General features: G+C 36.2%; 1 protein-coding gene across 1 annotated transcript in view; it reads right to left on the reverse strand.

Moving 5' to 3' along the window:
- Positions 1–1,047: 1,047 nt before the first annotated feature.
- LOC139969340 (uncharacterized) overlaps positions 1,048–23,078 on the reverse strand; it is a 79,904-nt gene continuing 57,873 nt past the window's right edge. The window contains exons 8-15 of the mRNA XM_071974223.1: positions 20,133–20,209; positions 15,893–15,948; positions 10,825–10,860; positions 8,131–8,175; positions 7,023–7,184; positions 4,672–4,860; positions 3,189–3,240; positions 1,048–1,181 (exon numbers count right to left, since the gene is read on the reverse strand). Of these exons, the coding sequence (XP_071830324.1) occupies positions 3,190–3,240; positions 4,672–4,860; positions 7,023–7,184; positions 8,131–8,175; positions 10,825–10,860; positions 15,893–15,948; positions 20,133–20,209 (616 nt within the window). The 3' untranslated portion in view covers positions 1,048–1,181; position 3,189. The remainder of the gene's footprint in view (positions 1,182–3,188; positions 3,241–4,671; positions 4,861–7,022; positions 7,185–8,130; positions 8,176–10,824; positions 10,861–15,892; positions 15,949–20,132; positions 20,210–23,078) is intronic.

Below are 23,078 nucleotides of genomic sequence, written 5' to 3' on the forward strand. Positions count from 1 at the left end.
CTGAGAAGTTACATTGGTAGATTATACAACCATCTTCACATTTGGCTTATTCTCTCTCAAAGATATACAATTGATATCACATGGATCTGAAGACACATCAATCCCCACCCCCCCCCTACCACCCCAAAGTTCACACATTTCAGAGTTATTATTCTGATCCGTCTTGGACGCTAAAAACGTTACATACAAATATGTCAAATGGGTTTCCTAACTTTTAGTTAGTTAGGTGGGACCCATCGATTGGGATTTTTCAAATTCCAAGGTCCCCTTGACAAGCTTGACTTTATTAGCTGAGCGGAGGCCTTTGTTCTGGTGAGGGGTAAGGAGCCTTCTAGATTAGGAATCAGGTGAACAGAGTGCTTGCGAGCTAAAGCAGTCCGCAGCGTACAGCACAGTCACCGGGTGGTCTCTAATTTAGGTGGATTCTCTCGGGGAGGATGATCCCACCAGCTATTGGGCCGTTGTCAATCTCTCCGCTGGTGTCTAATAGTTTCTCTGTTTTGTTTATTGTAATTTTTCTGCTTCCAAATGTTGAAGGAAATTGTCTGTACTTATGCATACCGTATTAAATGTTTCCACTTTTATATATTTTTCAGTTCCTCCCACAATTTTATTCACATAATATCAGAAATGAACGACATTGAAGGAAAGTCACGTGATTGAACAATCGCTACATGCAGAAGTCGCAGTTAATGCGTGCTATACGCCACGTGTCTATAGAAAATAATAAGTTCAGCAGAATTGGAAAAGCAAGGTTCTCTCAAGATTTTAAAAGTTTTTATTCAAATCTAACAGAAGAGCATCGTTGATCATTAATATCTAGTCGCAAAATATGATCATTAATCAGAAAGGAAAACACGGTTAACTGAATAAAAATAGTCTGCATTGACATCGCCAGAGACGTTACTGAGAAGAATGTCAGACTATCTGCTCTCTCTCTTTTTCCACCCCCTCCCCCGCTATCTCCACTCAGCTCTCTCAACTCCCCCCTCTATCTCCGCCCAGCTCTATCTCTCCACCACACCCTCTCCCTCCAGCTATCTCGCTCTGCATCCCCCTCTCGACCCCCCACCCCAGTTGTCTCGCTCTCTCTCGCCACCTCTTTGTCTCTGTCTCTGGGCTAGTACACGTTAGACAATCTGCTGTTCCGCGTGGTGATAACTCTAGTTCAAATATGTAACCTAGAAAGACAGAAAATTATTACTATTAAAAAGTGTAATCACCTCCACGATCTGCTGCAGTTAATGAAGGGATGAAAGAAAACAACAACTACTAACGGGGCCATGCTAGACAGAATAATATGCATCACCTGCTACACACACCGCGGAGATGTCTGCTAAACACAATAAGAGGCATCCCCTGCTACACATACTGACGGAGATCCCTGCTACATAGAATAACAGGCATCACCTACTACACATACTGAGAGAGATCCCTGCTACACAGAATAACAGGCATCACCTGCTACACATACTGACAGAGTTCCCTGCTACATAGAATAGCAGGTATCCCCTGTTACACCGTATAACAGCTATCCCCCTACCAGGTGATAGCTGATAGACTGACGGAGATCAGTGCTACACAGAATAACAGGCATAACCTGTTGCATATACTTACTGCGTTTCCTGCTACACAGAATAACAGGCATCACCTACACACACTGACAAAGATCCCTGCTACACTGAACAACAGGCATCACCTGCTACACAGACTGACGGAGATCTCTGCTACACAGAATAACAGGCATCACCTACACATACTAACAGAGATCCCTGCTACACATAAAAACAGGCATCATCTGCTACACAGACTGCCAGAGATCCCTACTACGCAGAATAAGATGCATCGCCTGATACACATACTGGCGGAGATCCCTGATACACAGAATAACAGGCATCACCTGCTACACATACTGACAGAGATCCCTACTACGCAGAATAGGATGCAACGCATGATACTCAAACTAACGGAGATCCCTGATACACATAATAACAGGCATCAACTGCTACACATACTGACAGATATCCCTGCTACACATAATAACAGGCATAACCTGCTACACATCCTGACAGAAATCCCTGCTACACAGAATTACAGGCATCACCTGCTACACAGACTGACGAGAACCATGCTACACAGAATAATATACATCACCTGCTACACATACTGACAGAGATCCCTGCGACACAGAATAACAGGCATAGCCTGCTACACATACTGACAAAGATCCCTGCTACACTGAACAACAAGCATTACCTGCTACACAGACTGACGGAGATCTCTGCTACACAGAATAACAGGCATCACCTACACATACTGACAGAGATCCCTGCTACACAGAATAACAGGCATCACCTGCTACACAGACTGACGAGAACCATGCTACACAGAATAATATACATCACCTGCTAGACATACTGACAGAGATCCCTGCGACACAGAATAACAGGCATCACCTGCTACACATACTGAGAGAAATCCCTGCTACACAGAATTACAGGCATCACCTGCTACACATACTGACAGAGATCCCTGCTATACAGTATAACAGTTATCACCTGCTACACAGACTGACAGAGATCCCTGCTAACATAATAACAGGCATCACCTGCTACACATACTGACAGAGATCCCTGCTTCACATAACATTTGGGATCATTTGCTACACAGACTGATTTGAGTCATCTGCTGTCATATTATTGAAAACCATCTAACCAATTACGGTTTAAAAGAAGTTTTATCCCGGAGTATTATTTCTCTTTTCTTTCCATATTCCTATTCAGACCTTATCCGTGAGATGCAGAGATAGTTGTGATAGAGTGATACGTATGTCAGCACTGCTTATAAAAGATGTTGATAAGTTTACCAATGATGCATTCTAACGTTTCAGTCCTGTCAGAATATTCAGAGCTCAGTCTAAATTACTTAAAGAGAAAATAACCCCCCGCCCCATGCTCCCCTCTTTTTACTAACCAACTTTGAGATGCCAAGTTTGATCTCTCCTTACAAAATTCATTTTGTTACGTTTTGGTTTCAGTTGAGGAATGCATTTGTTTCCGGTTAGGAAGTAAGGATACAAATTTTCAATTACGTATTAGTATGTGTTTGTTACAGAAAATCTCATCCCCCCCAAAAAAACATTTGATTATAACAGTGAGTCTCATTCAGCTGTGATATTCATTACTAACCTCACGAGACTGTGCATTTCTTCCTAGACCTTCTCCGCTTCTGTACTGCATCCTGCACAAAATAGAAAGAAAAGAATCATATCTTAATACGTAATGAGTATCAAATTATAGGGTAAGTCATTTACGACTGCCTTAACAGAAGAGAACAATAAGCTATTACTAGTAACAAAATTCCGCCGGAGAATCAGGTAGCAATTCATACAAGATGAAAGTAACAGCTGTAGTAACAAGAATGACTTTCTTAATATGACGAATGATTTAGTGCAATGAATTATTTAGAATAATTCATCGTATTGATAGAAATTATTGATTCCATCTTGGTCTCTGTTGTTACTAGTGAGCAAATTAAATTCAGTACAGATAGACGGATTTAAGACGTCTGAGCTATATCAGAGACTAATAAAACTATTTTTTTAGCCCCTGAAGAAGATCCTGCTAGGATCGAAACGTCAGACCAACTTACTTTTATACACACTCATAAAACTGGGCAGTCTGAGACAATTTAACATATAATAAACATTCTGTAATAAAAACAACTGGTTAAAACCAACTCAATATTTTAGGACAGAGTTGAAGATCTTATTTACTCCTTTAATACTCTATTTCATTATATTTGATTTCTCTTTTTATCTCTGTTGATCACATTTGATCTCTGACTACAGATCTCATTACTCACATCTGGTTTAGGCCTGTTTTCTCCTGGTTGGTTTAATGACTAGTGGTTACAAAGGAGGTGAGTTGTGTGTTACGATGAAGTCTCCATGAAACCTCAATATAATTTTGCATTCTGGTTTAAAGAATACTGCAAACGCAGCTCTGAATTTTAAGTACTCAAGAACACAACTATAGCCCTTTGACTTTCAAATTGATTTGAAACAACATTTATTGTTCCTTTAAAAAAGTGGTAAAAAAAATGTGTACAACTCAAACTATGTCTGCTAAACAAGGAGCATAAGGCAAGGAAAAAACAAACAAATGTTTAAACTGCTCAGAAATATTGCCACAGGCCAAAACAAATTTCATAATTAAATTAACCGAGCCTCCGCAGTGTTGCTGCATGTTTTTTTTTTAAATTTTATTGACTATAATATATTAAGACTATACTGCTGCCTAATTATTGCTCATATTTTAACTACTGCCATATTCCAAGGGAAGGGGAAATACTCCTTCATTTCCCCTACCCCTTACAAACTCTCATAGTTTCTTGGACTATAACATATTAAGACTAAAGTGCTGGCTAATTATTGTTCATATTTTGACTACTTTCATATTCCAAAGGGAGGGGAATACCCCCTAATTTCCCCTACCCTTTACTGACTCTCATAGTTTCTTGGACTACAACATATTAAGACTAAAATGCTGACTAATTATTGCTCATATTTTGAATAATGTCATATTCCAAGGGGAGGGGAAATACTCCCATATATCCCCACCCCTTGCGGACTCTCATAGTTTCTCTGATACTACATATCTAATTACTCACATATGTTGTAGGCCTGCTTTCTGTCGGTTGGTTGTAATGACTAGTGGTTACGTCAACGGTATGTTCGTCTTGCTCATCATCATCACCACCACCATCATCATGACCATCATCGCCGCCACCACCACCACCACCATCATCCTCATCACCATCATCACCGCCACCACCATCATCCTCATCATCATCAGAGGTCTGTGTAACAGTAGTAGAAAAAAAATGACTTTTAAGTTTAATATACAGCTCCTCAATAGTCCCGCATGTCGAGGCTCATCAATGTAAGTAACTGGATGTACAGATCATTATGTGAGTTCCTCAGATGCAATCCAAAACGCAATGGGAAAAACATACCATTGTCAATGGGGAAAACATACCATTGTCAATGGGGAAAACATACCATTGTCAATGGGAAAAACATACCATTTTCAAGGACACATGGTATTGCATGCAATCCAAGGGTGCTCGGTTGATTATATGAAGTATAAACAACCGGTTTGGTTGAGTTATCAATATTTATAAACTTATAACCTACCCGAGGAGTCGGCGTCATAATTCATATAACTTTAACAGAGGATTCCAGAGATTTAGCTCATTTTACAGGTGAATATATAGAACACATCAATAGCAATAAAGTAAAATAAACAATCATTTTCTTTTTATTAATGGGTTGTAACATATTAAGACAATACTTCTGTCTACAGTCACCATTTAATTCATTCTCCCACATAATCGAATCTACTAAAATACTCTTCCATATAATTTTAGTTTTACTGTGCTGTGTAGAATTAGCTTAGTCGAATAGTTCTAGGAAAAGCACTCAATATATGCTCTTTAAGTTGATTGGCCAGTTATAGTTATTTCTTCTACCAATTTCGATACTTTCAAGTATTTGTTATACAATTTGAGGTTATTACGAAATTCAGAGACGATCCAGACTGAATCAAGCAGTAGTGAATTCAATACGATTTTCATCATCGGATTACGCTCGATCGCTAGACTATCAGAAATTAGTATTGTCATGTATAAATTAGCTCCCTTTATCTATTAGTTCATCTCTAAATATAATTATGAAATATAACACAATACTACTTGCTATCCGTCAATTACTGTTAAGAATAATTGCCACAGTATATGAACAGTTACTCGAGATGAACAGTTTAATATCCGTGATAAGATCAAAAAATTGTTATTGTTATCATTGGCAACCCTTATACTTGGAATGTTGGCTTCCCATATTACACATGGACCTTATTGATTTTATTAGAGGTCAAGAATCATCTGAATTCAACAGGATAACACAATGAAGACCGTGTACCTACTTTATCTCAAGGACGGAAACATGTAGGTTACCCATGCTGAATTGAACAAACCCCTTGATATTGTTAAGGCCAAACTCATTTGACGTCAACCGGCTCAAATGTGAAAACGTTGCGACCACTGTATAGCTAAGGAAATGTAACATTGACAAGTCTCCTACTTCCACGAGAAAGTGTCATTGTGAGTATTAATGTATGAATGTTTGTGAAGCTCAACAAACACTCAACAGTATCTGTAGAAGTCATACAAATACAACTTTTTCATGGGATCCAAAAAGGATAACATTGGCTCATACCTTGTTACGATGAAGTCATCCATGAAACCTCAATATAATTTTGTGTTCTGGATTAAAGACACTACAATCGCACCTCTGAATTTTAAGTATTCAAGAACACAAATATAGCCCTTAATTTTTCAAATTTATTTCAAACTGTTATCATTGTTGATAAACTTTGTTTTTTTCTCAAACAAATGTGTACAACTCTCTAACGTTGCAATAAACTATGTCTGCCAAGAATTAGCATAAGGCAAGGAAAAAAAACTGCTCAGAAATATGCCAAAGGCCCAAAACAAATTTCATAAATAGGTTAGCTGAGCCTCCACAGTGTTGCTGCATGATTTTTTTTTTTTTTGGGACTATAACATATTAAGACTAAATGCTGGCTAATTATTGCTCATATTTTAACTACTGTCATATTTCAAGGAGAGGGGAAATACCCCCTCAATTTCCCTACCCCTTACGGACTCTCATAGTTTCTCGGACTATAACATATTAAGACTAAAATGCTGACTAATTATTGCTCATATTTTGACTAATGTCATATTCCAAGGGAGTGGGGGCAATACCCCCTCAATCCTCCCACCCTTTACGGACTCTCATAGTTTCTTGGAGTATAAAATATTAACACTAAAGTGCTGACCAATTATTGTTCATATTTTGAATAATGTCATATTCCAAGGGGAGGGGAAATACTCCCATATATCCCCCACCCCTTGCGGACTCTCATAGTTTCTCTGATACTACATATCTAATTACTCACATATGTTGTAGGCCTGCTTTCTGTCGTTTGGTTGTAATGACTAGTGGTTACGTCAACGGTATGTTCGTCTTGCTCATCATCATCACCACCACCATCATCATCACCGCCACCACCACCATCACCATCACCATCATCACCACCATCATCCTCATCAACAGAGGTCTGTGTAACAGATGTAGAAAAAACAAACATTTAGTTTAAGTTTAATATACAGCTCCTTAATAGTCCCCATGTCGAGGCTCATCAATGTAAGTTTTAAATGGATGTACAGATCATTATGTGAGTTCCTCAGATGCAATCCAAAACGCAATGGGAAAAACATACCATTGTCAATGGGGAAAATATTCCATTGTCAATGGGGAAAATTTACCATTGTCAAGGACAAATGTTATTGGATGCCATCCAAGGGTGCTCGTTTGATTATATAATGTAAAAATGACCGGTTTTTGTTGCGTTATCAATATTTATATACAAATAACCTTACCGAGGAGTCGACGTCATAATTCATATAAACTTAACAGAGGATTCCAGAGATTTAGCTCATTTTACAGGTGAATATATAGAACACATCAATATCATTAAAGTAAAATAAACAATCATTTTCTTTTTGTTAGTGGATTGTAACATATTAAGACAATACTTCTGTCTACAGTCACCATTTAATTAATTCTCACACATAATCGCATCGATTTATTGTTATTCTTAGCTCACTTTTGAAGAAATTCTTCTTTCTATTTTAAGTGAAATATACAGACATCAGCTTGTTTGCAATTCAAGAGACAAGCGATCAGTGAGAACAACATTCTATGTACTCAACAATCGTAGGTTAATATGTGGTTATATACATATAATGAGGAACATTGAATGTAAATTATCAACAATTAACACGAAATCTCAGACAATTCCATGTTTACATATATTTGTATTTATGTTGATCTTGTAGATTTGACGAGCTTTATTGTCAACTGTCCTCCATAGATGACCTATTGTACTCATGTTGTATATAACTAACTGTAACTAACTAACTCACGAAGATAAGCTGTTGTTTGCTTGTTGAATATAATTTAGTATGAGGACAAATTTAAAACGAAATAGTCGATATTCTTACTTCTTCATCCATATCATCTTCCGATGAACTAGGTTTGATGTACCCCTGCAAGAAAGGGAAAGAAATGATCATACATAACTTCATAAAACAAAGGAAATCCTTATTAAAATGGGCTATATGCCTTTATCTATCTGCCTGTTATTCCTGTTCGCAGATTTCTGGATAGTTTCCTTTTACCTTGCAGCTGTCCTCTGGTCAGATTGAAAACACACTAAAACACAGAATCTTTTGATAATTAAAATGTATTAAGAGCCAGTACTCCACGTACATCGAAAATACTAATAACACAGAAACTGTTGAAAATAAAATATTTATTTGGAGGAAGGAACAAAGACCAATCATTTATAACGAACTTCCTACATTTTAAAGTTACAAACATTATTGCACGATAAGAACAAATTCATATGTCGTGAATTTCGTTTCCTCCAAATACAAAGAACCAAATATGTAAACTTGCAGACATGCGTTAACTTCTTCAATGATGTCAAGCAAATTCAACTCACGTTAAAGTATTCTTAAATTGATGATAAGTTTAATTCTAAAAAGGGCCCTCTTATTGTTAATTTTGTTAGAATTTTGAAAGCCATGGTAGTGACTTTTGTAACATGAATCAAACGGTCCCACGGGAGTCGCATATTTAATATAAAAAAAAAAACCATGATCGATGTGTATATTTATATTATGATGTCTATTCTGAAAGAACTGAATGATGTTTCATGAAACAAGAATTACATACTTTTACTTCTTACTATATTGTTAGTTTCTCTGTACAGTAATCATTACAGCGATTCTTAATAAAAAACGTGAAAAAAAGCCGATGTAGCCTATATGAAAATATTGTAACATTTTTGACGGTTTGATGACGTTAATTTAATAGACGGCCGTGTGGGGAGTAGGGGGGGGGAATAAACATCTTCTTCCAACTTTGGTTATATATGCTAGATCATTTAGTCGGACGAATCCTCACTCACTCGGCGTAAAAACAATGGAAATACAACCTGCTCTTTTTCTGCCTTTGAACAGAAATACTTCATCACGTCAACTCATCCATCTTCTGCATGGTGACTACACAAACCCAGTATTCGATATTACCACTACGTCCAAACAATCCTAGCTGTACGTGTGAGCTAACTAAAAATTAAAAGGGCCTCAGTCATTTAAGTAGAACATGCCTTGAAAACAGCTCTTAAGATAATTCTGGAAAAAAGAAGCCATAATTCAATACTAAACATTCATGAGAGCATTTTTTTGTTAGCTGGATTAGTCAGTAGTCATTATATATAATGACACAAATTTAAATAAACAGAAAGAAAAAATAACCTTCTGATTTGGTGTTACATGCGCCATCTGTTTGTAAATGTGTTTAGGCAACATGTTTAGGATTAATTAATGTTTAGTTAAATAGTTCAAACTGAAGTACTGTGTATTTGAATATAATAGAATGATGCTTTTTATTTTAATTTTTCGAGTATTATATTTGCTGGTTAATATTTTTAAAAAAGTGGCCGATTACATGGTTAAATACTAACAGTATCAGGTTGTGCTAGAAATCAATCCATTTTTAGACAATAATCTTCTCTTAATTACATGTATTTCTCTCCGCTCTGTAATGACACGTCAGAATTGATTAAGCATATTGCCCAATTATTGTGTTTATACTTTTGAAACGTAGGTTTAACTTTATTAAATACCTACGCCGTTGCTATAATGTCAGTTTTGTCTGGAGAGACCCTCATTGTAACTTACCTGATGCACGTGATCCATCCGATACTAAAACATTATTTTTTTATATTTTTTCTAGTTTCCTTATATTTTATATAACAACAGCTTAGTATGCTCACATTCCACAGGGAATGGTTCTACTCTGATTTAGTCATTTTATATCACAGCGGACGCTCTCGTATCACAATGAATAATAATCATGATGGTATAACCCAACGGACACCCTCACAACCCAGTTAATCATCTTACTCCTAGACTCACTCATACTCACATTACCAACAGAGCCGACCAGTTTATCTCTTCAATGTCAATATTTAATGTGTTCCTGTTTGACGGGTATTTGATAATGCTTATATGCAAACGTTATTGCATCGTTTTCCAAATATCTGTGAGAAGCTTAGCTCCTCTTAAACTAGTCCCACCCCTCCCCGACCCAGAGAGTGACCCTAAATCTTTATATTATCAAAGATTACTGGAGCAGAGAAGATGTGAAAATTGAGTATATACTTTTAGAGTTAGCCTTTGCTGTGTATAGAGAAAATGGTTACACCTTTCCTATTACAGTTAACCTTGCCTGGACAGCTGCAATTTTAAAAGTTAAACTTCAATTTCGTGTGAGACTTTAACACTTCATAACATCGGAATAACCTTGTAGTATTTAAAGGTCTATTCGTTTCTTTGTTGAGCATTTATTTGACATTGTGTGCGTGAGGAAGATTATTTAGGCCGCATCTAAACTTGTTATTGAGAACAGTGCTATCACCATTACGAGATATAAACGTGTAACTGGCCTATCTCAATTCCCTGTTCCAGTTCGATACACGACAATTATAAATCTTCCCCCTGATGAGAAACAAAGTTTAATACTCTTTTGTCTTATTTCTTTGTTCAACATTAATTAATAGATCTTTTTGTCTGTTATTAGCAGTATCGTTACTAATTAACAGGAACATGAATCTATTTATCTCTTACCTCTTCTCCTGGTAGATTGCCCCATTCGTCACAGGTCTGAAAGGAAAAAAATATTATATTCATGAGTTTTGAACATGAATTTCAAGAATGATAAATCTTCACAATTATCACATTAAACTATTCCTGGCAGGTAAACACACATCTGTGTTAAACACTAAAGTCAATATAGGAGACAGACTCGTCACTGTAAGATGCACGGACTTAATAACAAGAATACAAACACCAGCTTTACAGGGAAGACATAGTTAGTTTTAAACCCGTCATCAAGCACTGAGTGTTGTCATCAAACAATGAGTGACGTCATCAAACACTGAGTGACGTCATAATTATGAATTTCTCACTGAGATGGTCAGATGGATACCATTAGACGAGAAGATGACGAGGAGGGAAAAGAGGGCAGTATTCAAAAATAGACTACAGAACATCGTTGTTGGATCGATGTAATGGCAAAAAATAAAGCAAATAATTGAGTAGCTCCTCCCCCTTTCGTCTTATATATTCTGTTCCTATCGTATTGTTGATCGTGTATAGATATCCGTGAACGTTTGGGAAATATAGTTGTATGATGAACACATAAAATAAGAGACACAAAGTGAGAAATAATTAATAGACTAGTCTAGAGCCTTGATCATTGAAAAATATCATGAAATATAATAAACCTTGTACAGATTTTTTCTTTCTTAATTTACCGTGTGTGTGTATGTTTATTTGGAAGTTTTTACATGCGTACATAATCAGCTTTCCAATAGTTAACTCTCTCTGTTCAACGTTAGGCAAGGAACATTTAGAACAAGAAGGAACGGTCTGTGCATTGAGGAATATTTAGAGTGGGTTTATGTAACCGATACGCCCTGTGTGTCTATAAGACTAGTATAGGCAGCAACCGTATGAGCTCGTTATTGCTGTGTCTCTATGTATTAATTAGCTGGACTCGGACTTGGTTTGTTATTTTTACCATACCTCATGTTATTTGTACTATAACTCATGTTATGTTTACCAAACCTCATGTTATTTCTACCATACCTCATGTTATTTATACCATACCTCATGTTATTTGTACCATACCTCATGTTAATTGTACCATACCGCATGTTTATATTGTACCATACCTCATGTTATTTGTACCATACCTCATGTTATTGGTACCATACCTCATGTTAGTATTTTACCATACCTCATGTAATTTGTACAATACGTCATGTTATTTGTAATATACCTCATGTTATTGGTACCATACCTCATGTTATTGGTACCATACCTCATGTTATTTGTACCATACCTCGTGTTACTTGTACCATATCTCACCTTTTTGTACCATATATCATGTTATTTGTACCATACCTCATGTTATTTGTATTATAACTCATGTTATGTGTACCAAACCTCATGTTATTTATACCATACCTCAAGCTATTTATACCATACCTCATGTTATTTGTACCATACCTCATGTTATTTGTATTATAACTCATGTTATGTGTACCAAACCTCATGTTATTTATACCATACCTCAAGCTATATATACCATACCTCATGTTATTTCTACCATACCTCATGTTATTTCTACCAAACCTCATGTTATTTATACCATACCTCAAGCTATTTATACCATACCTCATGTTATTTGTACCATACCTCATGTTATTTGTACCATACCTCGTGTTACTTGTACCATATCTCATCTTTTTTGTACCATATCTCATGTTATTTGTATCAAACCTCGTCACAAGTGTGCTATATACGTTGTAATATACAATTCAAACATCCTGGACAATTAAGTCCTTGTCGTTTTACAAATGAACATTTAAAAAAAAATATATATAATTATCGTTACTTCAGTTCGGGACCTAGTCCTCCCCTTAGGATCATGATAAATTGGTGATGACAACTTTTTTATATCCTCAAAGGGATTTCTAACGTAAACTGTGAGCCTGGCAGGTAGTAGACACTTGACAACATGTATTATTGCGTCCGTTTCAAGAGTGTCGGGAAATGAAGATCATATCCTAGATTAACACTCTGACCTACCGTGACCTGTATCACCTACTAATGTCTCATAGCTCACTGATATTTATCAGTTTCAAACAAATGCATGAAAAAAATCAACTGAATATTTATGTCAATATCTTAAAGTAAGAAAATCACCATGACTAGCTATGCATACTGTAGCATTTTCATTCATGCAACCGAACATGTTTTAGTCCGTAGCGACTGCAACAGAATACGGTACCTATAGCAATATACTATATGACTATGTGCTATGTCTGTTATACCAAACAGTCGTATCTGTAAATCAGCTTAGTCTGTATTTCAGACAAATCTCTATTACGACATCGTCAAAGGTGATGTGTCAGTTCTATATGCTAAACACCCACTGTATCATGCACTTAATGGTATTTTAGTTAAAGCCAATAGAAATTTAGACGATCCTAATGTCTTGTCAAATATGAAATAAAACCATTCAGAAATTATTTTCTTTGCTTTGCTGTAAAGTTTATAAAGTGTATATTCAATTAGAATCACTTGAACTCTTTGTGTTAATTATTTTTAGAAATATAAGTTTTCAAGTATTTATTAACCTTTTACTTTCTTATCTTTACGTTCATATTGATGTACATATGTTTATATTTCTAAGCCTTTGGTTCTCATGTTTAAATTTTTATATTTATACTGGTGAAAACGGAAATGAAATGGAAATCATATCAGGCGTTTGAATGGATATGAGTTAGATATTTCTTACGGAGCTCCTAATGTACATGTTATTTGTTCACAGTATAGCAGTCAGGTTTCACATGAGTTTAAGCATCTATGAAAGTGAAAGCATTTGAGTGCTATTTGATGGCGATTAGGTTGATACTGTAAATGAAACCAGCTATGGTAAACGAATCATCCAGCTTCTCCAAATGAGAATCTACTGTTCATCTAAGATACTTTTAGCAAGATGCAGAAAGCAATATACAAAAAAAGCTTTGATTATTTATATCCGTGACTCAGTATCTTGGAAACATTTAAATTCATGTGGGTATTCTTTTTCAACATTGTGTTAGTATACAGCGTCACAAAATTCGTGTCTAGTTCTCTGATTAGCATGGTATAAACAACAGCGACGTAGTCAGGAATTTCAAGGGGGAGCACATTTTGCAATTGATTGGGGGAGGGGTCTAAGGGGAGTGGGTGTCCTCCTGTATGAGATTTTTTGGAACAATTGCAGGTCCTTAGATGCGATCTGACGCAATCCTTTGCCAGTTTCATCATTATCATATGATATCATATTATAATAAATAATGAATAAACACCATATTAAAGTGCTGTTATCATGGTATAATACATGCTCAAGAGCACTGTACAAAAGAACCAATACCTGGAATATCAAATTACCAAACTCAAAAAACCTAACAGTAATAATAACATAAAAAAACGTAAAAATGATATAAGACAGGGTTAAAAAACCACAATAAAGAACATACAAATATTTTATACATACAAATGTGCACAGTAATGCTTCCCCCTTCGCCCCCCCCCCCCCCTTGGCTACGCGCCTGGATTAATGCCCATACTCAAGCCTAAATTATAAGTTTTCAAAGCTTCTTAAAAGTGTCAATAGATGCGACATTTCTCAAGTGATGAGGGAAAGAATTCCAGAGTATAGGACCTGCTGCACTGAACGAACAATCTCCATATGTGACTTTGTTAGCACGAGAAAAGAATAGAGAAAAATGACTTTGGGAACTGTATGCCCTAGCTGGAGAAGTAGCGTTCGCCAAATCAGTCATATAACTCATTTTGTTTCCTGTTTGAATTCTTATGCATGTTCTTTTACATATTGTATCAGAAAGACAAATATAGTGCTCTTTTACAAATTTTCCTAGTAGGATGATACTGTCTGAACTTTAATACATTTGACAAACTTAACTGATGGACAATATAAACTTTGACATTTTGTTAGACAGCCAAATGTGCAGTCGACGTCGTTGTGCATACGGTTCGTGACACTCCATCAAGTGCGGTTAGGTATGCGATTTGTATTTTATTACGCAGTGGCCAACTGTAGGCTATAGGCTAAATTTAACTAATTGCTTAACGGAATTAACGGAGCTGACGAGTATTCAAGATTAAAAGAGCACTGACAAAATACCATGCTAAAAAACAACCGTTTATACTCTTTTTTTCGACATTGAAAGGGGGGAACATTCGCTGCCCCTGCCCCCCCCCCCCCACCCCTGGCTACGTCCCTGATCTGTATGTGGGTCATTTTTATTCATACATAATCTCACAGGAATTAGCTACTGAGCGATATCCTAATAATCTAGATTTTACCATTTTACTTCGTTTTCTATAGTTCGAGGTGCAGATTAATAAAATCCGTATTCTCTGCCAATGCTATGTATATGTCAGAATGCATTGGTCGCCGTACTTGTATATCTTGTCGTAAACATATTAGCCCGGACGGGTTGTCAATAGCACGTTCTTTCGTTACGAACTAGCAGGACTAACTAACATGGTGATTTCATCAGCTGATTCCCAGTTACAAATATATTTCTACACAGCCCATCTGTATTCTATTAACTACTGTGAAAATTGGCTATAAGTTTTACCAGGCTACCCAGCCCACCGGCCCATCGGGCCACCGGCCAACCGAGCATTGCCCAAATGCCCGTGTGGCCAGTCCGCCACTGTATGTACTTGAGGAGAATTGTTATAATTATAAAGTAGTTGTTTGAGTAAGTAATGACACACACGGGGCTACATTCAGGGTCAGAAGGAAGCAAATTGGACCTGAATTTTGCAGTAGAAGCAAGGGGAAGGGATCTGGAAGTCATGTTGTATTAATCATTTTATATTTCATACAGACTACAACTCCCCCCCCCCCCACCAACCCCAGCCCACACCAACTAGATACTATTAATATCTATGTTGCTTATTAAAGATTAAAATGCTGACAGCAGTCATGTACATTTAACCGGCAAATGTTATCACGATATTGATTTTAATAATTAATGTGAATGAAGGACAGAGGGCGGACTTGCATTATCATTAATCGCTGCCATAGAGGTGAATTATCTCTTACCTGCCATCGACCGGTCTGCAAATTTAGACGACGACAATGTTTGCTATAATTCCAAACTGTTGAATAAAATGAAAGAGACCAACGTAAAGTGTAAGGGCATAATTAATCTTTAATGGTCTGGATTGAAATGATAAACATTTTATTAACCGGATTTACGTTGGCTCTTATTAATCTAAATGATTCCTTAATTTTGATCTTATCAGTTTATTATCATAATCATCTCAGTACAGTATTATCATTATCATCTCAGTACAGTATAGCTGATAATTTTACAATCCTTATATCTCAGTAAGATTACCGATTAGTTTACTATCATTATCATCTCGGTCTTATACCTGATCAGTTTACAACTATTATCCTCTTAGTTATAAAACCAATCAGGTTAGGATTGTTATCATCTCATAAATATATCTGATCTATTATACACTTAGATCAAGAATAATAATCCAAGAGACAATGAACTGATCAGAGAACACCCGACACAACTGACGTCGTCAAGAACCATTATTAAACTGTTTGAATATTTTTGGTAAATGAAAAAAAAACGGATTTTGTTTAATAGCAAATTCAAAGTTAAAAGATGTATATGTGTCACGTCCGTCCCGGTCCCAATAAGGCTTATTTCGATGATATGGTCCAAAAGAGATATTTAATTCATATCTTGCAATTTCTTCTCCTGGGTAAAAAACTGAATTATTCAGATGAATCCTACAATAGGTGATAACAATAAATGTTAGCCTGCCATACATGCACGGAGATATTATACAGCTGGCTTATAGAACTCGCCAGACACGAGGTAAAAGACATGACAATTTTACCTAATCACAACTTTATGTTAATGTCACATGCCATTAAGAGCCAGTCAGAATCATACATGATTTAATTCCTGAAAATCACTTACTTATGAGAAATTTAACAGAGAATTTATAAATGTCATACATTAATATACATAGGTGTTCAAGGGGTCACGAAACTTTAAGTGCTTGACACAACAGTAAAAGTATAAACATACCATTTTCATAACCACGTAGCCAGTCTCCATGGAAGAGGACTGCTGGATCTAAGAGCATTCCAGTTAGGTAAAGGAAGTTTTTTTTGTGTTACGCTCAGGGTTCCTTTGTTTAATGTTCTTTAAACTGTCCTAAGAATACACCATAGATGTAGGAACACGGTGCATGTAACAGCTGATACCCAGCTTTACAAAGTAAAGTGGATAAGGCTCAGTGGGGGGGGGGGGGGGGGGGGAGCTGGAATAAGTTATGAAAGCGTCCGAAAATGAAATTATTATTTTAAGTTTCATACACCTGGTTACTCGTCCAAATATCGACCTTTTCGAAAATTCTAAATAATGCACAAACTTATGTGACTTTAACTACATCTTCTCTGAGTCTCCCGCTAAGCTGTTCCTCACGAGATAATTTAGTAGAGCTTACAAAAACTTCTGTCTAATATAGCCAAACATTCACTTTATGTGGGCAAATGTGTTGTTACACTAACTACAACTGTCTATTAGACTGATCAATGATGATATCGTCAGTAGTGACGTCACTCCACCATTAACAATGGGAATCTCGATGTGTCCTTTAAACACAGAACAATCAACAAGGGTACAATGTGTACGAGTCCGAGAAATAATGTTGAGGGTAGGAGATAAAGAGGTTTGTATGTATTTACATTACTATTAATTAATTTAAATAATGAATGTAGGTAGAATCTTAGTTTAGGTATGTTATTTACAAGGAAATGAAACATTTAAATGCTCGTGTTGTTTGTAAAGCTACCCGGTTTCAATATGCACAGCTTTATAATACAACGCATTAGTGACGTCATCACAGATCATGAAAGCCAATAATTTAAAAATAGTAAGAACAGAAAGAGAATAATGTATTTGAAATTACTTTATTGAGATAAATTATGGAGCTACAAGACTGTACAAATCATCGTTATAATCACGTGATCACACTTCCGATGTTTGGAGAGTATGTCAGTTGTGTAAACTAAGGTTTACATGTTTTGTTTCCAGCCACTTTCTTAGGTATGTTTGTTTTCAACTGTATTAAGACTAAAGACATTTATCTCTCTTCTTGTCCTTTATGGAGGAGGAAGGTTTGTATAATCTAACATCGTGTTATTATAACTTGACATGCACAATTATAACATTGAACAATAACACTGTGCAAATTTCTAAGAAGTTTCAAGAAACTTACAGTAAAGTATATTATCGACAGAAGTGTTGATGGAGATCCAAACCACTTACATGTAAACAAATATGAATGAAGAAATTATATCAATATAAATTATTTTTTGCCTTGTGGTTTATCTTTCAGATCAATAAGGCCGTGACAAAACTACAACTCGACCTAAACAGAATTATCAGCAGCAAATGTATACAATTACAATACTTGTTGAATCGAAATAGAAAAGGCAATTTAAAAAAAAATGTATATGAGATATTTTTGTGGATAGTTTAATGTTATCAAAGGGTGCGATGCGGAGTCCCCGGAAGCTGCAGAACTTGTAGTAAAAGTTGTCAGAAAGATGCTTAATCATTGTACAGAACGTTTCTCAGAGCCGAAGAGGGGTCGAGGGCCTAACGCCAATGGAAACAGCATCATTTTTAGATATTTCGTGATCTCTTATAGTGAGTTCAACCACAAATCTACACATAAAATAAAGCAATTGAATTTCTATGGAATATATTTAAAGCACCGGTTGGTTCCACGTGGGGTAGCCCCTGAAGTTTTTGCAGTTGGTGATATTCCTTGTTCTCTCGTAGCGAATTTAAAGCACCAAAACATAAAACACATGTTATAAATCAAGTGTAGTCCTCTATTACCAACAGGCTGGTGGGGATCCGCTGGATTTAAGCTGCAGCGTTTGCAGATATTTGTCAATCCCTTGAAGAAATTTTGAAAGCAGAAACCTATTTATGTGAAGAACTAAATTGTCAGCGGATTGTAGTGCAAGGCCTTGGGGGGGGGGGTCAGGGGTGAAGCCTCTGGAAGCTGCGTTAAATTTATTGGCCTAACATATCCAAATCTGGAAAAATGTAGACGTAAGGGAGTAACAGACGGACCGATTGTTTTTATTTACTTCGTTTTTGTATCATAACTCTTACTTTCGTTAATTGTTTACCCCCCGTGATTTATTTCCTCTATAGAAGTGTCCAAATTAATATTGTCTTAAATTCACGTATAATTATAAATGCATATCATTATCTACTTTCTTTTTCTTTCTAGGCAAACAATTCAAGGATGTTAATGTTTGCCAATACATGTAGATTATACTCTTTTCTAGCGCCGATCAAGGGAGTGATGGGGTGTCTCCCCACCCTCACCCCCCCCCCCACCACCACTACCACGCAAACCACGTTAAAGCACAATGTTGCGTTTGGACTTACATATTGGACTTAAGTTAAGTCATATAAGTCAAACTATGCCTCTGAAGGTATCATTGAAGTCTAAACTTCCCTTTTCCGGGGAAGGACCATGCACATATCCCTCAACCCCTCCACCCCTTATATGATGTCGTCTTTGACGACCCTCTGTTCCGGTACACAACTACAGATCGAGTGTCGTATCGTTGCCTTTGTAAAGTCTTTATGATAATTATACCCATCAGAATATTTCAAGTACGGTACATTTAGTACCAACAGTTCCGATACATGTTTGGTCTCTGTTTTGTTTTCGTTTATTTTTTAATACATTTTGCTGCTATCAGAGAAACAACAATTTCGTTTGCAGAACTTGGAAAAGAATTAGGCTTAACTTTGCGGCTTTATTCTGCAATTCAGATTGAAAGAATGGTTTAAGGGGAGGTGTGGATGTGTATATATGTGTTTGTTTGTCTTGGACAGAGTCCGTGTATATGGTTCCACTACTTTTCGGAAATATATTTAAGGTATCAATTGATTTGATTGATATTCACTAAAACATCTAAAAGAGCTGTGATCTCGAAAGAGCGAATGCAAGAAATTTGACTTATCTCTTAAATCAACTAAGCTTAGAAATATTAAGTGTTGTTAAATTTATATTGTTCGGTTCGTTGTTTACGATTACAAGACTCTGTTTTGGGTGTCTCCTTCATATAAATTGGCAATCATGTGTTGCTGATTCAGTACTCTATTGTTTGTGAATCAACAACAATCAACCAGTCAACAGACTTTCACATAGTTGGTAAAGCCTTTAAATAAATGTAAGAAATTTGAAATGTATTTATTATGACTTCATTGTGACAATACCTTTCACATTTCTTGATTTCAACGGTGGTGGAATGGATCCAACCGGAGTAGTGTCTGGCAGATCGTATTCAACAAACCTATGGAGAGAAGTAGAGTAATCATCGTGTAAGATGTAGAAGACGTAGAGGAATGTCCTCCTAGTCAGGTTTATTGTTTACCAAATCAGTGAAGATAAACGAAGTAAAGAACAAATAACAAGGAAATAAATCACATCTGATTGATCATTCTGATCAGAATTAATCATCATCACAAGTCTTGTGTTTAAACGATTCTACGCAAAATGAATGAGAATGGAAATAGTATTGTAGATAAAAATGATGATAGTTGGAACTGATGTATGTAAATTGTATGTGGTTGATATTGTGAAATGTATAGTTGTCCACATTATCAGAATTGGCTTATCTGTTTATATGTTTAAAATATCAGTTAATATAAAGTTGTTCAAACATGTAGAAATACAACATTGTACACAACAAACGGAGTAAACAGAGTAATTCCATGTAACAACCGCTTGCCATTTTCCACTCGGATCACGTGATTTATATCGTATGTTATTTTCGGTAAAGTGATTGATCATATAGATCGTTTTCGTGAACCCTTCTCACTTTAAATGAGAACTAAAATGTCTTAGATTGTTAGAGCTCAGTGGTAAGGCGTGAAGTCTAGAAATAATGAATCTTAAAGCTGAAATATTGTTTCTTAACAGAATAGTTTAAGATGCTTCAAATTACATTTTTCGCTGTAATGGCGGGATGAAAAATCTGCAAACACTTGCACTGAAACGGAGGGAGAATGGACGGGAGAGGGGTAGGAGGTTCGAGGACATATCAACATTCTTTACTCGGCGCAACAACTGGTCCTCCCGGGTGATTTCAGTAAATAGGTAAAACACAAAATGTTGCAATTAAATGAACAAGGCAGATATGCCAAGATTCCTTAGTATTTAAGTATTTATTCATTATCACCCTTCATTAATGTTATATTATTGTTCTTTTGTCATTGATCTAAATCAAATTGTACAAAATTCTAACATTTTTGTTGAGTTGGTAAGAATTACCTTAACCACTACACATTCGAATCTTCCTATTCAACTATGTTCTCAATGAAGAACTGCATGTGTCCCAAATATCAGACTTCCTGTTCATATCAAGAAGTTATTACAACTTCCTGTTCATACTTTATTAAGAAACACACTAACGCGATTTTGGGTGATTCGCAAAAAGAGCATGTGTCTTTGATTTTACGCAATAAACCACTAGACTCTCAAGTTATGTTAAACCTCTCCAAATGAATACTAAGTGCGTTCTCCTTCACGAATTACAGTATTTGAATGCTTTTAACAAAAAGTTTACTTTATACCAGTACTTTTTGATTACATGTTTTATCATAATTATTAGTTTAAGCCAATTAGCAATTTTAGACATAAAGGCACTTGCCACGAAAATACAACAAGAGGGCACCTTAATTACAAAAGTGGGAACTGGTAATTTCCATTAACAAACGGAAGACATTTTTCAGGGTAATCAGAAGAGTGGAGGAGCATATGCCCATAACCCCCCTCCCTACCACGCCCACCGCGCTTTCACGGCTTCGTAATCTCTGACACGGTAAATAGACTTTTACATTGCAACCATTTTCATGAAGTCTACACTAAGTGTCTTTATACAGATAACTTGAACAAGTAAATATACAAAAATATATGGATCGTGGTGTGACATGTAGGGAGTTAACAACACTCGTTTTATCTCTTTTTCACTAATCCGTTGTATTTGTTTGTCATATCTTTCTAAATCCTATTTTTCATGCAAAAGCAATGAAAGGTCGACCACACAGATTGCATGGGGCCGATATTAATTAACCGGGCTGGTGGTAGGGGTATAAGGAGGTTGTGGAACATTGAACCTTTATGGTATGATTAATCATGATGATTGATATGATTGCTATGAGTTTGGTAAAATACATAAATGTTGTATAAGTAGAATTTCGTTAAAATATCACCCTCCTCTTACAATATGGCGACTCATCAAGCCAAGCAGTATTTCAGTAACCCAAATGCTGAAACCTTCATACTAAAACCAACAGGTATTCTGTGAGAAGTCCTGCTAATATATAAATACACTGTACTGGCTATGAGATAGTATAGGCTTGTATTTGTATAGTTATTACCTTCATTTCAGGACTAGGCCTAAGTCTGGACCTACGTAACTTTATTCCTACTGTGTGTCATACTCAACCAAGGCCTTCCCTAATCAACGGCCGCTTCTAGTGACTACTTCTACCAAATTCGTGTAATTATGGTGTACGGTAGCTTCTGAGGACAGACCTAATCAAAGCCACACATTTAAAGTGAAATTATGCATAGACCGCTGTGCTCTTGGGTCAGTACACTTTAGTCTTAGACTCTTAGGCTTGCCTTCACTTTTAAAAGACTAGGCCTAGGCTATATCACTAGTGGTCTACATGTTCGGAGAATGGCTATTAGTGATTGCCGACAGTGAAAGAAGAGATTGCTTAAAATTGTAAGTGATGCATTTATTGTAGTGGCCTAGATTAACCTCTGACTCTGGGTGTAAAACTTACCCAGGCTAGGATATTACCAGTTAAGCTTTATCTGTAAATTTAGGTTATACGCATTGATAATATGAAATTTATTTAAAATAGTTAATCTCAATATAGACTATACTTCAATGTACATTATGGGGGGGGGGGGGGTAGTTTTTGTCAAACTTCAACAAATTTTGTCTGAAATGAATAAGGCTAAGCCTACCCATGCAATGATATAGGTATAGCCTAGGCCCAGTCACAAATAAGTTTAATCCACATGAGAAATGTAAAAATGAAACACCACATAACTAGGTCACAGCTTTGCACTCCTAGTGCCATGTTATAAGCCTCACACTATAAAACATAAATAAGTTTTATTAAATCTCATGTTGTTCTTATTCT

Source organism: Apostichopus japonicus, chromosome 7, assembly GCF_037975245.1.
Source record: "Apostichopus japonicus isolate 1M-3 chromosome 7, ASM3797524v1, whole genome shotgun sequence".
Taxonomy (NCBI): domain Eukaryota; kingdom Metazoa; phylum Echinodermata; class Holothuroidea; order Aspidochirotida; family Stichopodidae; genus Apostichopus; species Apostichopus japonicus.